The sequence below is a fragment of the Sabethes cyaneus genome, chromosome 3 (genome assembly GCF_943734655.1).
Source record: "Sabethes cyaneus chromosome 3, idSabCyanKW18_F2, whole genome shotgun sequence".
NCBI classification, from domain to species: Eukaryota; Metazoa; Arthropoda; class Insecta; order Diptera; family Culicidae; genus Sabethes; species Sabethes cyaneus.
The window spans coordinates 103578015-103595484 of NC_071355.1; the positions used below are offsets into that span (position 1 = coordinate 103578015).

At 34.9% G+C, this 17470-nt stretch overlaps 1 protein-coding gene across 1 annotated transcript in view; it reads right to left on the reverse strand.

Annotated features, from left to right (window-relative positions):
• Positions 1 to 17133, reverse strand: part of LOC128743284 (protein ELYS) — a 65740-nt gene extending 48607 nt beyond the window's left edge. The window contains exons 1-6 of the mRNA XM_053839829.1: positions 17008 to 17133; positions 16832 to 16952; positions 16475 to 16773; positions 13593 to 14399; positions 13006 to 13533; positions 12488 to 12953 (exon numbers count right to left, since the gene is read on the reverse strand). Coding sequence (XP_053695804.1) covers positions 12488 to 12953; positions 13006 to 13533; positions 13593 to 14399; positions 16475 to 16773; positions 16832 to 16952; positions 17008 to 17116 — 2330 coding nt within the window. The 5' untranslated portion in view covers positions 17117 to 17133. The remainder of the gene's footprint in view (positions 1 to 12487; positions 12954 to 13005; positions 13534 to 13592; positions 14400 to 16474; positions 16774 to 16831; positions 16953 to 17007) is intronic.
• Positions 17134 to 17470: the final 337 nt, after the last annotated feature.

Genomic DNA, 17470 nt, shown 5'->3' on the forward strand with positions numbered 1-17470 from the left:
ACAACAGCGTGAGTTAATAAAAATTGATGAAAATTATTCAAGAAAACTCTATTGATGTGATTCAAATAGAATGGCATTACAGGAAACTATACATAGTTCAAAAACCTATAAACTAGACCTTTACTAGACTATGTATATGCTAAAGGATAAGATTTTCTCTTACAACTTACTTTTATTTGCACTTACTCAGATTAATAATAACTTACTTATCCTTACTCAGCAATTTCATGAAAAAAGGATCTATCAAAATTTAAAAGTGTTCCTATTTTGTTCAAATTTTGTGAACTTTTTCAATTTTCAAACATTTTATGTTAACCAACGCACAACGATAACCAATAGATGAATTATTTCCCGAAGACGTGTCGATTTCTATCTCAAATAGCAAGTAAGACCGTATAACAAAGGTTCCTTTCACCACTAGGTGGATTAAATCGGTTTTTGTTTTAGATTATAGTCACTTTAACCAGTTTTGGGTCATTCGTGACTTCTGCGGGGTTGGGATTTGAACCCGGGTCCTCTGCGTGAGAGGCGTGAATGCTAGCCACTACGCCGGAACTGACTCCAAAAGTATTATTTAAACATAATAAAACAAGCAATAACTTAATGACTTTTGTTTGACTCAGATATCAGTTACGCTCGATTGGTCGGTTTTTAAACGGTTAGGAGTCTTTGGATTTAGACCAAAAGTTATATACATCCAGAATTCGTTAATTGGATCATGTCACCTGTGCCCCAACGCGCGATTGATCCAATTGATAGAAGATTAGAAATGTCTGCTATCCCAAGTTGCTGGTTTGTAAGCCGATTTCGAAAAAGTTTCGTGCTTCGGAATAGTAATAAGTTTAAGTATCTTTGAAAGCAAATTCTTTTATGTCTGCTATCTTTAAGTTAGTATAGAGAATTTTAAAAACTGACTTTTGGCGGTTAGATGAACAAAATCCAAGCATTTCAAAATAATTTTTCGTTACGTTTTATACACGGTTTCATAGAAAACTTGGAATACATTCCCGCAAAAAGTAAAAAGAAAACAATTCTAGTATAACTTGATTTTTTATAATTTTAAATCAAGTCAAAGGGAACTGAAACCTAAATTCAAAAGGATCTCAGAGTTTTGACGTTAAAGATAATACGAAAAGAAAACTGGTAAAATTTAGATCGAGGTGTGAGTTTTATGAAAATTAAAATTAAATTCGAGTTCAAGGCGGAAGAAATGAACAGTTATTTAGAAATATAGCATCATTGAATTTTTGAATCATATATTATTAAATTTATTTTTATTTTAAACGGGTTTATACCATTTGTATTGGTCTATTATGTTATTTTATGTAATTTTTCAGACGTAAAACGTGATATTTTAGTCGCAGTTTGCTCAAATGTTCCACCGTGTTCCACCGTGACATATACATGAAATGAAAGGCACTACATCACAACACTTAAAATCGCTTAGGATGGCTGCGCATACTTGCGCCTTTTTGAAATAAATCACCTTAAAATTAACTATAAAATTATATGAAAACTGCAACAGCTCAAAATCCCATAAAGTTAGAGCTTCGCACTCTTGAGCAAAAAGATGTATTTTTACTATATCTTAAACTTTACTGAACATCAAAATTACGTAAAAATGGAAATAAGCAAGTAAAATTAGGAAAACTCATATTAAGGGGGTTTGTTATTGTGTAGTTCAATATCTTTTTTCCATTAAGCGATAGAAACTTTCTTCCTTCACCAAATACTCTTTAAATAACGTCCTTTACCACTTTTCCTTAGAAACTGTTTATTTTGGACCTAAAATAAAAAAATTTATTTCTCTATATATTGACCCACCCCCTTAATGAAATTTTTTTTATCTAACAAAAAAATACATCAAAAACCAAGAAACTTTTGCGAAGGTACTAATGCGGAAAACTTAATAGTTTCGCCGCAAAAGCTGATGTCCTCCTATTTTTCAAGCCGTCCCACTGTGCGCCATAAGCGTCAGCCTGAACGAAAATGAAAATAACGACTGCAATAATACCTCACACCCAGCTCCAGCACCTCCTCAAGCCAGCCAATTCGAATGTGACCCAATGCGTGCGCCTATAGTACGACTCACTCAGCAGTCTACAAACGGCGACGGGCGCTTCCTAAAGGCTAGACTGTGCGACCCCAAAATAATGAAAATCGTCCGCCTGTACTTGGCGTATATGAAAGACCAGCAGCCGTCAGTCTGTATAGAAGGACTTACGTCGAGCAGCATTCGGATGCTTTTTGCATCCGAAGGACTCCCAACGTCTCCCGAAGATCTGGAGCACATCTTCCTAGAAGTCTATCAGAAATATGGGCTTTTATGGGCGCCGGAAGCAGAAACTGACTTGCAGTCGTACAGGCAATTTTTAGTAAGCGGACTCCCCGCCTTCAGCAATTGCGCGAAAGTAGCAATAAAATTTCGACAACCGTTGTACCTTCACGCAAATCTTACAACGTGAATTTTCTCTATAATTGACGCACAACCCGGAAGCATTTGAATTATCAAACGACGACGCTCAGTCTAATCTTGTATATAATAAAACCAAGTTGGTGCGTTTGTTTGTAAGGGATAAACTCAAGAACGGCTGGACGGAATTGCATGATTCTTTTTTCAGCTGTTGTGGTTTGGTCTGCGTCAGGTTTATATGTAAAAATAATAATGAAATTCTAAGCGAAAAGTTGGAAAAAAGCAAAAAATCTTTATTTTACTTTTCCCGCCATTCACCGTATACACTATGTTTTAGGCTACTACGATTATAATCGGGGAAAAGTAACAAACATCACGTACCATCAAGCAACGTCGTTGTTATGGTCGTTATTTGATGTTAATCAAACACGTGTTAATGATGGTAGGTAACTTTGACCACTGAATTTTCACAGAACCCGTTTTCCTTACAACTGTGCAAATCTTTCCGAAATCCTAAAATTTCTTGCAACCATCCATTAGAATGTTTGATTTGTTTCATGTTGATTTTTCAACTCCCACCAATACCCAACAGTTGTGGTGGTCATCAGATTATCTTTTCCATAAGAGAACTCAATGGCTTTAGATAACACCCCATTTCGCCTGCTCCAGTTGACCGTCGAAATAACTTCAATGCATATTAAACGAAATCTTTATACTTGCTATAACCAATTTTATGAACGTATTACTTATTTGGATGCGTATTTAATGCATTTTTACTAATACAGTGATACAAATCCGCATTCGTACGCCAACATGCAGATTTGGTTTTTCTACATTTGAAAGTTTAACAGAAATTTTAGGGACGTGTTATTTAGATAAAATCATAGTGTCAAATGATAATTTTAAGATATGCTATTTGGTTTTGGAAAAATGGTTTTTATTTATCTGAAAAAAAAATTATAAATTAGCGCATGAAAAAATCCACTCAAATTCATATTCGTACGGGATTCGAATTATCAGTTTTGACTTCGCAGATGTGGCTTAACCCTTTATAAGGCAGTGGCAACTATATTGCCACCAACAAAAATTTTTTATTTTGCTTCTATAATTATATTGGTCATTATAGACGCAAAACAAATATTTTTCGTTGGTGGTAATTTTATTGCCACGGCCTTATAAAGGGTTAATTTCAAGGATTAGTATTTAGAATGGTGTTTGTTGGTCGTTGCAACTGCCTTTAGTGGCTGTGGAATGCTGCCTACGAGTTATTTCGTGTATTCGATGGGAATTTGTTCCCATTTGTCCATCAAATGCTTTCTAAGATCGGTTTTGTTAGAAATCTGATGGTTTCTAATTTTTTTGTCGAAATATTCCAAAAGGTTTTCAATGGGGTTGATGTCTGCAATTTGCAGACTGCAAATATTGTGGTGGAGTGTCAATAAGTTTTGAGCAGTTGTAACCATGTGCGTTTCTTAAGTGCTTTGGGTCATTGTCTCAGTAAAACTTGAGCCTCTGATTAAATCCCATTTTGTTGGCACTTGACTTCAAATTTTGCTTTAAAATGTCCAAATAGACATTTTGATCCATTATGCCATCGATGAAAACTAAATTGCCAACACCTTTAGCCGTAATCCACCCCCTTACCATCACTCAACCCCCGCCGTGTTTAACCATTGCTTTCAGATTTTTTACATTTAGTAAAACAGTAAATCAAATTCCGAATGCGAAATATTGCACCACGGTTTTTTTTTTCCATTTAGTACAATTTGTGGCAGTACGAAGTTTGCCGGGTCAGCTAGTGAAGAATAAATCTTATCGCCGCGCTCTTTGGAGCTAGTAAATTTAAACGTAAGTAACAATTTTTTTTTTCAAAAACTTCTTCTGCTCTAAAACAGAATGCTGCTGAAATTCTTGTGTATTGTCAGAATTTCAACCGCATAAAAAGTCCAGCCAAAATGAAGGAAACTCATCTAAATCCATTATCATCTTCTTTCAAAGTCATTCTTGGAACCGAAAGGCGACTTTAATCAGCGCAACGTGGATTTCATTGTAGACACTGACAATGAATCCATTTTGCTTCCAGTAATAGGCGAAAATGAAACATTGCATTACATTTTTGACAAAATTTTACAATTTGGCCTGCATCAAATAAATTCAGTCGAAAATAGTCAAAATGCTTATTTGGACTTACTTTTTACAAACTGCACAGACGACTTTGCTGTGAATACTTCACTATTTTTTCTTTTATAGAATTTTTTTTCACACATGAATATGAAGAATTGCCGGAATATAACAAAGCAAATTTTATACTGAAGTTTTTGGACCGTCCTAGTAGAATACGAAACCTGGAAATTAAATAAAAAGGAAACTTATCCAATTTAATTCTAATATGGATATTTTATTCTTGACAGATACGTATTTCGCCTACGACTTGCAGGAAGCAGTGTCTGTTTTCAAAGTTCGAAACATAGTAGAATTAAACTGGATAAGTTTTCTTTTTATTTAATTTCCAAGTTTTATAGAAATTAAGCGTACAACATAATGGCAACATGTGTTCTGTACTGAAGGAAATGTCGACTACGAAGCAGAAAAATTCCCCCTTTTGAAGTGATTGGAGTGCCTTTTGCACAAAACTGTGCCAATTAAAAGAAGAAGACGAAGTCAACATAGTAAATGGCCTGTATGGTTTGACCAACATCTAAAAAATCTTAAAAATAGAAAACAAAAAGCAAACAAAAAATTTAAAAATGAAAACAATGGCATTAATTTGAATAACTGTCTCAATATTTGCGAAGAACTCAACTCGGCCACTAAAAACGCTTATGAAGAATATAATAGTAAAGTCGAAAATGAAGTCAAATCATGCCCAAAAAATTTCTTTAGCTATGTAAATACTAAATTAAAAAATAGCAATTTCCCATCCCAAATGAAACTTGACGGGCTCATTGGAAATAATACTAATGAAATCTGCAATCTTTTTGCAAATTTCTTTCAAGAAGTATATACAACAGTTACCGAAGAAGTTCGCGACCGCGAATATTACTCATTTATGCCTGAATTTTCCTTGACACACATTTTGGAAATTGCAAAACTGAATTGAACAAAGAAAGGAGAACCATACAAAAAATCACTCACAACACTAACACCAATAACACCAGATCTTAAAAGAGTGGCAGTAGAATATGACGAAAATATAACACGCCCTCTTCGTAGAAAAATAAGGAAATTTGAAATTGACCTAGTCTACACCAGCCGAAACAACCAGCTCAAAAATAAGTTGGGATCAACTAAAGACCCGATTGAAGAACATAGAAAATCCGGAAATTATGAAATCAGTTGCCCACATTACGAAAAAGATTTACGTCGGCCAGACTAGAAGGAATCTGGAAATACGTACTTGGCAGAGGTAACAAAAGTATCAAGAGATGCCGAGAAGGGTCTGACACACCATTTTAGATCAAAAGTGGCTGAGCATATCTTCAACAACAACCATTCACTGACCATTGACAACGCAAAAGTAATAAACAACTGCTCTGCGTGGAAGATGGATGTAACGGAAAGTTTAGAGATTTACAAGAGGTGCTCCTCCACTTCACTAAACAACGACCCTGGAAACAGTTACTCTTGGCTTTTTAAATATGTGCTAAAACACAGACATACAGAGACACACTCAGACGAAACAACTTCTGGTTAAAAAACTTCGCTCTCTCTCCTTTCTCAGATTATTCACATCATTCGCATAATCCCATTAGGCTTTTTCAGGTTTTCCTTAATTTAATTTTTTTTTTAGATCTCAGACTCTTGCAATAGAATTAGTTCTCCAATATAATTTAGTTTAAAATAGAATTAGTTTACCTATCACGGTAAAAAATCGTCACGCCCAAATCAAGTGTTCTTGCATTTGAATCAATCTGTTACGCAGCATTGCATATTGAAGTGATTTAGTGTTGATTTTCGAGAGATTTCAATTTTTCGAAGAAGAGATCTTCCATCGAATACTATTCAATGGAAATCACCATCGAATCATAATGCATATCTATTGAATTTGCAACTAATTATTTTTCGCATTTCACAACTGTCAAAAACTCGCGAAGTCTACTTCAGTAATCGAAAAACAAAGTATCCTTCAGTAGGTAATCGAAAAAAAATCATGAACCCAGAAGGTGAAAATATGTTTTCGACTGAAATTAATGCTATTCTAGAGTGTGAGTATAGCTAAATTATGTATGTCGTTAAAATTAATAAACTGTTATCTGTTTTCAGGTTGTTTCTGGTTTCAGGTTGGATTCATTACACCACTACGATAACAACAATCAACCATATTTGGTCATGCCAGCATTAAAACAACAATCCACTTTATTTGTTAACAACTGAGGTTAATTTTTTTTTATTTGTATTTTGTTTAATTAAAATAATAAAAAAATTCAAACATATCATTGATTTTAAATCGAATACATTCAATTCATTTGACAGCTCAAAAGTTTAAAACATAGTGCATTGGAAATTGAAGTGATTTTCTATTGATTTCATTTTGCTTTGTGTTGATTCATTTTCAATGGATTTTCATTTCGAATCGTAATGATAGGCAAGTAGTGCGAATCCAACGGTAAATCACTTCGCTTCAACGTGTTATTTTTTTACCGTGTACAACAACTGTGTATACCTACACAGATAGTCTTAAGCAACCTGGAAATTAAATAAAAAGAAAACTTATCCAATTTAATTCTACTATGTATATTTTATTCTTGACAGATATGTATTTCGTCTACGACTTGTAAGGTTCCTAGCTATCTGTTTTCGAACTGTTTTAGTTCGAACAAACACTGAGGAACTCTGCAAGCCGAAGGCGAAATACGTATTTGTCAAGAATAAAATACACATAGTAGAATTAAATTGGATAAGTTTTCGTTTTATTTAATCTCCCGGTTTTCGTATTCTACTAAGACGCTCCAAAAACTTCAGTCATTCATAATTGGCAGAGCTATTAGCGCTTAAAATCTTTGACGGTAGCAGTTTTCGGAATGACATCGTATCCCAAACTTCATCGGACGTGGCCAGAACAGTGACCATGCTTTGGAGGCATTTGACTGTTGTTTAAGAGCATGGAATTAAACCCCAAATTTCATGTTGCTGGTAACAAACACAAGTTACTTGTTCTTTTGAACAAAGCATTGTTGTTGGCACAAACAGGAATTTATGCACCTGTTTATGCTACGCTATGACACCCTATCCCAAACCTTGCCGTACGGCATTAGTCTGTCGACAAAGAAGAGTAAAGTCCTAAAGACGTTTCTACTCCAGGTTTTGCTTTGCTTTATTATGACTCGTCCGTTTGGTCTACTCAACATACATCTTTGTTTAGCAGTAGCATATTCAACTATTGTAAAGCTAATTTCCATGAAACAAGCGCTTGATAAACTATTATACAGTACTGGACAATATAAAGTACGCACCCGCTCTCATACTATATAACACACGGTATCTTTTTTATTGTCAAACATATGAACTCGGTATATTTGAACAAATTGTAGTATTTTCAATGCTTTAAACGATTTATGTATCGTTAAATATAAACATTAGCTATTTTGATCAAGCTATTGTATAGTTCTAGAAAAAGTCAACTTTTAGTTGGTCATAATAAAGTACGCACTACTAATATAATGACTGCACAACGCCGCACAGTGGGACAATTTAAAAAATAGTGAGACATAAGGAATAAAATCGAAACCTTAAAGCATAGCTTAATAGTACCTTCAGAAAAGTTTCTCCATTCAAAAAGCGCTTTCTAGTGGGGGAAAAATATTTGAACATTAGGGTGTCCCTAAGCAGATACAAAAAATATTTTCTCTATTTCAAGTCAGAAATGATTACGATCCACAGAAGATTTATAGATAAACTAATTTTAAGAAACTTTGTTGAATACTGAAGGTTTCTATCTCTTACATGAAAAAAGTTATAGAGCCAAACTCTTAGGGACACCCTTAAAAACAGTTTTTTCGATGTAGCTCTTGAATTACGCTTCGTATACATTTCAAATGTACTAATAAATTGGTAATCTAATTAAATTGCACATTTTTGTCGAAGATAGTAGAGCTCTATCTTGTTTCCTTGAGAAGCCATCACTGGTTTTTATATTTTTTCACGTAATCTTTGAAGGGGTGTATCTCGGGGGAGAGCAGCTATGAGCAGCTAATCTCACTTGTTTTTTGTGAATCAATTTATGCTGTATCCCACCATGTACAACTTAGGGTGGAACACTGTGGAACATCTGAAAAAACTTATCACGAAGGCAACCGTTTTTAAAACCTTCACTAAGCCAATAAAAATTAAGACATTGTAGTTTAATAGGACTTTATTTAAATTGATGAATTCTGGCTTTAGTTTTCATAAGGTCGCATAATCAACCCTTTTGCTTGGATTATGCGACCTTTTGAAAACTAAAGCCAGAATTGTGTGTTGTTGTTTAGTGTAGTAGTGAATTGAGTGTTGTTGTTTAGTATAGTAATTTTGCTTCGGTTGGTCAATTCTCCAAACGGTTTCCTGGGTCGACAGAATTTTTCTGAATTTAGGGTATTCATGGCTAGGCATGCTTCTGGGAAAACTTTCTCTGATAGCCAAATAATGTTTTGCTTGCGGAAACGGACAACATCTCGTTGGCTTTTCTCCCATCTCTTTTGAAGCTTGTAGCAAAACATTGATACCTGTCTTTCCATCCTGCACGTGAAATGCGCTTTCTCCTCAAGCTTATTTTTTATGTAATCAACGCAGTGATTCTTCTTGCTATCTGCTCCTGACTTGCATTTTTCTATCCACACTTCGAATAAAGTCGATCGTCGCAAGTTATACATATTCATCTCACTATTTGACGCGATAAAACAAGTATAACTAAAGTATTGACAGGTTTTGTATCGGGTTACTAAGTTACCGTTACAAAATTAGTTGATTTGATTCAGAGAACATGCGAAAGCGGTACAAAACTATGGTTTTCATAGTTTCAGGCTTTAAAAACGGTTGCCTTCGTGATGAGTTTTTTCAGATGTTCCACAGTGTTCCACCCTAAGTTGTGCATGGTGGGATACAGCATAAATTGATTCACAAAAAACAAGTGAGATTAGCTGCTCATAGCTGCACTCCCCCGAGATACACCCCTTCAAAGATTACGTAAAAAAATATAAAAACCAGTGATGGCTTCTCAAGGAAACAAGATAGAGCTCTACTATCTTCGACAAAAATGTGAAATTTGATTAGATTACCAATTTCTTAGTACATTTGAAAAGTATACGAAGCGTAATTCAAGAGCTACATCGAAAAAACTGTTTTTAAGGGTGTCCCTAAGAGTTTGGCTCTATAACTTTTTTCATGTAAGAGATAGAAACCTTCAGTATTCAACAAAGTTTCTTAAAATTAGTTTATCTATAAATCTTCTGTAGATCGTAATCATTTCTGACTTGAAATAGAGAAAATATTTTTTGTATCTGCTTAGGGACACCCTATTGTTCAAATATTTTTCCCCCACTAGAAAGCGCTTTTTGAATGGAGAAACTTTTCTGAAGGTACTATTATGCTATGCTTTAAGGTTTCGATGTTATTCCTTATGTCTCACTATTTTTTAAATTGTCCCACTGTGCGCCGCCTACTGCATACACGGTAAAAAATCGTCACGTTTATTTCAAGTGTTTTTGCATTTGTTTCAATTTGTCACGCCGCACTGCAAATTGAAGTGATTTCGCATTGATTTTCAAGAGATTTTTATTTTTTAACAAAGAGATCTTCCGTTGAAAAGTATTTAATGGAAAACACCATCTGCATGACTGTTTTCATCCATTGAAATTGAATTTTGTTTTCCAATTCGTAAATGTCAAGGGTTTGCGAAACAAAAGTGCAACTTATAGTAGTCGCAGAAAGACATAAAACCAGCAGATTAGACCATGTTTCCTTTGAAATCACTGATATTCTGGACTGTGAGTAAAGTGAATTTATCTCTGTAGTCGGAATTATTAAATTAAATGTTTTTAGTATACGGAATTAATCCAATGGAGACGGACATAAATCCCGCAGCGGCGTTCAACAATATTTAGCCATCCCAGTAGAAACTGAAACCAAATTGTAATCCAGTTCAATTATCGATGACCATGGATAACATGTTAATATCATTCATTATGGTAAATTACATTACACAATATATTAATATAATATAATAAATTAACTTGTCGAACAAATTAAGTTTTATCATGCATGTTTTTTTAATTCATTTGACAGTCCAAAATTCAAAACATAGTACACTCGAAATTGAAGTGATTTTCTGTTGATTTCATCGTACTTTGTATTGACTCATTTTCAATAGATTTTCATTTCGAATTATAATGTTTGGCAAGTAGTGCTAATTCAAAGGTAAATCACTTCACTTTAACGTGATATTTTTTTACCGTGTACGAATAGTTTCCTCGCCATCACACTGCAGCGAAGTGTCAAAAAAAATTGTTTGTGGTTGATTTTTCATTACTGGTGCGCGTTTTTATCTGGTACGATGTCAAAAAAGCAAATTTGTGAAGATATCCGTAAACTTATCGGTAAAAATCGTAAGGAAGGTTTCTCGAATAGAGAAATTGCTCGAAGATATGAAATTAGTGAGGCATGAGTACGAAAATCATTAAAAAAATATGAGGAACTTGGAAGCGTGAAAGACCGGACGGAAAGAGGAAGAAAGCGGAGGACTACAACCAGTGATGATCGCCTGGTTCGTCGAAAAGTGACTAAAGATCCGTTCTCTACCAGCCGAGTAATCCGAGAAAATACGAACTTAAATATTTCCGAACGAACTATTCGTAGAAGACTGAAAGAAATGGGATTTAAAAATGGATTTGCTCAACGAAGGCCATTTATCCGAAATGTTACAGGTTTGTTTATTTCATAATCAATATTTGTTTTTAAGTAATATTAATTTGTATAGCATCAAACGTCTTAAATTTGCTCAAAAATATATCAACAAACCTCTGGAGTATAAAGCCTCTGTATAAAACATCTTCTGAAAGTACATCTATAAAGCTAATTTTTGTTCGATCACTATGAATAGTTATCTACTATAAATAATGAGAAAAGCATGAAAGTTTCAAGATGTGGTAAGTGCGTACTTTATTTTGTCCAGTACTGTACAACAAAAATGTTCGAGGTGCCCCAATTCCGTGTGATGCCTAATACCATACACTTGGTGATGGGGTGGCAGGTTCCTAGCAAATATATAGAACATTTTCGAAAAAAATGTTTGAACGTACACTCTCAAGCATTCAAACGTTGTTGAAAGAAATGTGCATGTTTTGTTGTGAGAGATTGTTGGCTTTAATATCATTTGCACGGAATTAGCAGCCAAAATTATCCGCACGGAATTGGGGAGCCTCGATATCGATATTCAACTTTTCTGAAAGGCAGTGCATTCTGGGAAATGGTTTTCGGGGAAGTAGTACATTCGAGAAAATGGTTTTCAGAGTAGTAGTACATTCTGGGAAGTGGTTTTCGGGAAAACAGTACATTCGGGGAACTAGGTTTCGAGAAAATGTTGTGCAACTGAAATTTTGAGTCTTTTATATAGGACCAATATAAGCTTTGCCAGTTATCTAATTTTCCCATATTGTGCCTATTAGTAAATCAAAACAGCAATGAAATCTCAGTCTATTTTGTTTCAAGTAGGTATCAAAAACTGGTATCCTAATCCTCTTTTTGTCGTCTTAAAATTTCCATAATAATATTATGAAGACCAGAGATCCCAGGATTTATATATTTTTACTAGAAAGCTGTTTTTGGCATAGCATCAATAATTTAAATAAGCAGTTTTTTTTTGTTTGGCACAATTTTTTAGAGAAATAAAATTTCAATAATGCAATGACGCCATAATGTTTGTTTAGTTCCAAGAAAACTAATATTTCTGTCAATCAAACAGATATTCATGGTTTTTCATTACATATAGTTACACTCTGAATATATGTAGAAATTAGATGAAATATTATAAAAAAGCAAGTATGAAAATGTGTCAATACATCATATAAATATAGTTTTTTTTTTCATTTTTCCGGAACTTACCTTCCATCGCCTAAAACAGCTGTCATATCCATGAATGTATAACACAGCAAAATATATTTGATTTCAATGGTAACATTTGATATAAGTAAAGCTCTTAACAAATTTTGCATTGAATTTGGAGGGTAAACACCGGACGCATTGTTCTCAGACCATACTTTTTTCAGTGATTCGGAAGAAAACTCCCGCTCCACAAAATTATCGATAAACAAATATCTGCAAGTTTGGTCTTCCAAATTTGCGCTGCTCTCCTTATCTGAATAATAATCGTTGAACATAATACGTTGGGATGTATAATATGATCGGATAGCTCGATATGGGAAAGGAACCAGAAGAAATTCATCAGACAAATTGACGCCATCAACATTTCCTTCCGGTAACAGTCCAACATTTAATAACCACTGAACCACTTCTTGATAATCCGCAGCAAGTTGAACAGATTTTTTCTGTGACGCAAGACATTTCAAAACTGAAACAAAGAAACAATGTATTACGACTTAGCAAACTTTTATATTTCTCACCTTTGTCTGGAATGTATTGTTTACATTGAGAAAAAATAAGCTCGTATAATTTAACCAACTGCGACAATTGTCTTGAGCAGTGTAGTAATGTTTTCTGTGTTCCACAATCAATTCTACGACCAGACAGATCAAACAATGGAATACACATTGTGTTGCTCAGCTCTTTCAATACTTTAGCCCGACTCCACATCCAATCGGTAAGGGTAGATAACGACACACCCTCTTCCGGAGCCTTTCCTAAGTGACTTCCATCTGCCCAACTAATTGCACATTCGTTAAGTAATGTGTAACAGTTATATTCCAGAGCCACAGAAAGTAAAAACTCTCGTTGAATATCTAGTGGTGTATCGAAAGAAAAATTGTATTCAATAAACTGTGGAATCAATGCACATCGGAGCAGCATATTATAAACTGTATTTGGTTCCATCAGGCAAACAGCTCCATTTTGTTCTAAATAATCCAAAATTTTATTTTGGACTCCGATCCAATGGTATCGAGGGCAGCTATCATAGTGCAGAGTAATTAAGTCTAAAAAAGTATACGACAAAATTAATCCAGTCATATATATTTGAATACAGCTTGCTTACCAAAACACAACGAATTTGGATAGAAATGTTCTTCCGGCCTTTGAATTGAATTGAAAGGTATGAGTGAATCGGTAATAAGATGAACACTAGTTACTATTTCTTTTATATTGAACACAACAGTGTGCTTCAACTCATGCCTCCAATCACACGTAAATGGCATTTCTGCTTTATACCACTGATTTAGATCAAACACCAATACATTGGTAGACTTGTCTGATGCTATCCAGCTTAAAACGGTTAACGTAAGCACTTCTTCTTCCTGGCTTACTGTTTTCATAATAGATTGCACATCAAGAGGATAGCTATCCTTATCGTAGCAAGTAATGTTTAGTCGGGGACTACAGGAAAGAAAGTGTTCATAGACATGACCGCTTAGTTCCGCGTATTTCTCTTCGTACATGAGTGTATGCATAACAGCAAATGCTCCATCTTCACCGGCATGAAATGCCCATATATAAACACAAGCTTTCGGGTCATCCGTTGGCTCCACCATACACATCTTGACTACTGGAGAGCCCTTATTGGAAAACTGAATAACGTGCATAATGCTCAAATCGAGAAGATTATACAAAACAATACGCCCATCTGCATGACCAACAGCTAATGCCATTAAAGATGGTAAGTCCAATATCGTAGTGACTGAACTGTTCTCCTCTTCAATGGATTGTAATTGTAAACCAAAGTAAACACTACGCTGGCGAATCAATCTATGTTTATAGGAAATTTGTGTTTGATCTTCTGTAACGAATTCGACATGACATTGACTTTTACACAGGTTGTTCATCACAAGTCTCTGACCAAACACCGCTAGAAATGACAATAAAGATGACAAAACGTATAATAAGTGAATACATTCTGCTTTAAATGTAGGTTGTTTGTAATAATATATAATAGGTACTAATAATATACTATTGCTAAACATACTGCTATTTTTATTTGGCTATACAGGGCTTTAGGCAGCTTAGTGCAAATTTTCAGGGGGTGATAGAAGACCACAACTGTCGAAAAAAAATCCATTTATACGCAGACCACTGTCAAAAAAAATCCATCGTTACGCATGTGATCAAATCTCAATCGTTATAGAGTTATATTAAACATTTTTAGTTTTCTCTCTTTGCGTTGCCTTTTCTTTGCTTCTCTTTGCCTTAAATTAGCTCTAGTACAAAAACTATGCTAGCTAGCTTTTTTTCATGTGTGAACTCATCACTGCGACCTGTATATATATAGCTGATCTATTGTGATATCGCCCGGGTGTTGTGTTTGCTGTAGGACCTTGCAACTGCATTTCTGTTTGCTATAATCGCCATGTAGTTGGCAGGCAACCATGTTTTCGATGCCAACATGTTAGCGTTAGCGTAAACGAGAAATCATATATTCGTCACTCTTCACACAAGTTAGCTCTTCAGCTGTCAGTGGGCCCCACGACTCCTGAGCCCGCCTGATGTTAGCTCTCGTCAACGCAAAGCAAATGAGATAAAGGTGCCAGTTAGCTGATAATCGCTATTGAATGAGCGATATGCTTATTAAATTTTATGCGTGCTTGTGTGTATTGAGGTTTACCCTTCCTTCAAAAGCTTGATCTACTTTACCCACTTATTCCTCGCTGCCAGTACTATCCCATATAGCCGTCCCTAGCGAGGACTCATTCGTACATCTGACCAGTACACTTAACAATAGGAGGGACATTCGCACTGTCAAGAGGGATCAGAGGGTAAATATAGAATTCAACATGAAGGAAGGGTAAATGGAGGGCCTGAGAATAAACCTATGCTAAGCTAAAGTCACCTGACATCGAATGGCTTGATTCTACTAAGATTCGAGCCCACGACCACTCGCTTGTCAAAGCAGACTTGATAACCTTGCAACTACGGAGCCCCCATGCTAGCTAGCTTAACTCTGCTACACTTTCATTCGAAAGCTGAAAAAAAAATTACTGAAAATTGTCCTTAAACTTCCTATTTCATAAAATTTAGTAACTTTTCCGAAGCAAAAAGCTTTAAAATAAGTGTTTCTAGAGATGTTTTCATCAAATTTATTCTGAAAAAGGGCAATAAAATTGATTGCTTTTATCTAATTTAAGGCCGAAACAGCGCTAGCATTAAGCAGCGTTGGTGCGAACGAGAAATATAACATTTTGAAAATCTTCAATATTTCTTAAATAACGCTACAACACATCACTGTGTGTAAACCCCGTATCTGATATGGAAGCTTAAGAGCAATTTTCAGTACGAAATTTTGTCAACTTTCGAATGAAAGTAACGGAATTGAGCTGGTTAGCATAGTTTTTGTACTAAAGCTAATTTAAAGCAAGCAGAACCGAAAACTAAAAATGTTTAATAACTCTGAACGATTGAGATTTCATCACATATTATGTAGAATTTTTTTTTGTCGAATGTGGACCACATTATGTGGTCCTCTATCACCCTCTGAAATATTTGTACTAAGCTACCTAACACCCTGTATGTTATATCAGGGATGGTACGATCACTTTGACTCAATTCACACTCATTTGACAGTATCGTCTCAGCCAAGCAAAATTTGACAAAGCGATATATGGGAAATTTGTATAACTTTTTATTATTTACAATTTTGCTGAAAGAAGTTTTCCTGAATCTTTTGTATTTACGGCGCTACAATGCTAGTACCAATAACTAAGTGAACGTTCATTTAGCCACTAATGAGTTACTAGCATTGTAGCGCCGTAACTACAAAAGATACAGCAAAAAAAATTTTAACAAAATTGTAGATAACTAGTTCTACAAATGTCCCATATATCACTTTGTCAAATTTTGCTCGGTTGAGACGGTACTGTCAAATGAATCAAAATTGAGTCAAAGTGATCGAACCATCCTTGTTTTATATCATATTGTATTAATGCTTACGATCACTTTCTGGTTTCAAACAAACATCAACAAGTAAAACTTTTCCCGTTACAGTTCCAACTGCTATGCATCCATCGTATTGTGACAAAGGACCTCTACGATGAGTTGCTCTGCTAATTGGTTGCAGACAAGACAGATGGTCATCAACGTCAATATACCCTAATACTCGCGATCCTTGAAGAGTTAGCACGACTATCATACTCATATTGTTTTCCAGTCGTATCCCAACTGCTATTATGCAAGAAGTTGTTACGTTTACACCCATTTCTTGGACATCAATTACGGTACTATTTTGAGCTCTACGTTGAACAAATAAATGTTAATTTGGTAAAACCCACAATTATGTACTTATTTTACTTAATGTCGTATTCAAAGTTATAAGATAACTTCCTATCTCCAGTAGTAGTGCAGAATACATCCAGATTAGTTCCTTCAGACCTCCAAGTGAAGTTACCATTTCTTAGGAAACCGCCGATCACTGTAAAATATAAGTAGCACCAAGCATTGATTTGTAAAATATCTAAAGCCCTTACTTGTTTCCTTTTGTAAATCACTAACATAATCATTATCATGTTCTTGGGGTTCGATGGGAATTTTAACGACGCTTTTCAATTTCAAATGAAACTTATTTGACAACATCATTAAGTTCAATATATATACGCGGAAAATCACATTAATTCAAAAACAATTACAACCAACTATTTGCTTCAACAATATACAAAATACATTGATGGGTTAGTTAAGGATGGTTTCGCAGTTTCACGCAGAGATGCCAGATTTTTCTAAAAAAAATGCTTCAACTACTCGAACACCGAAGAAAAAAACTGCTCGAGATCCGATTGCTCAAATTTACTGATAAAAAACAAGGGGTTTCCAACAGCTATGATTATTGTGCGCACATTCCACTACCCCGTAACAAAGTGACAGTTATTAACAGTTTCCCATAACACCCGCCAGTGTCAAAAATGTTGCGACGATCGTTTTTACGTGCCGTTC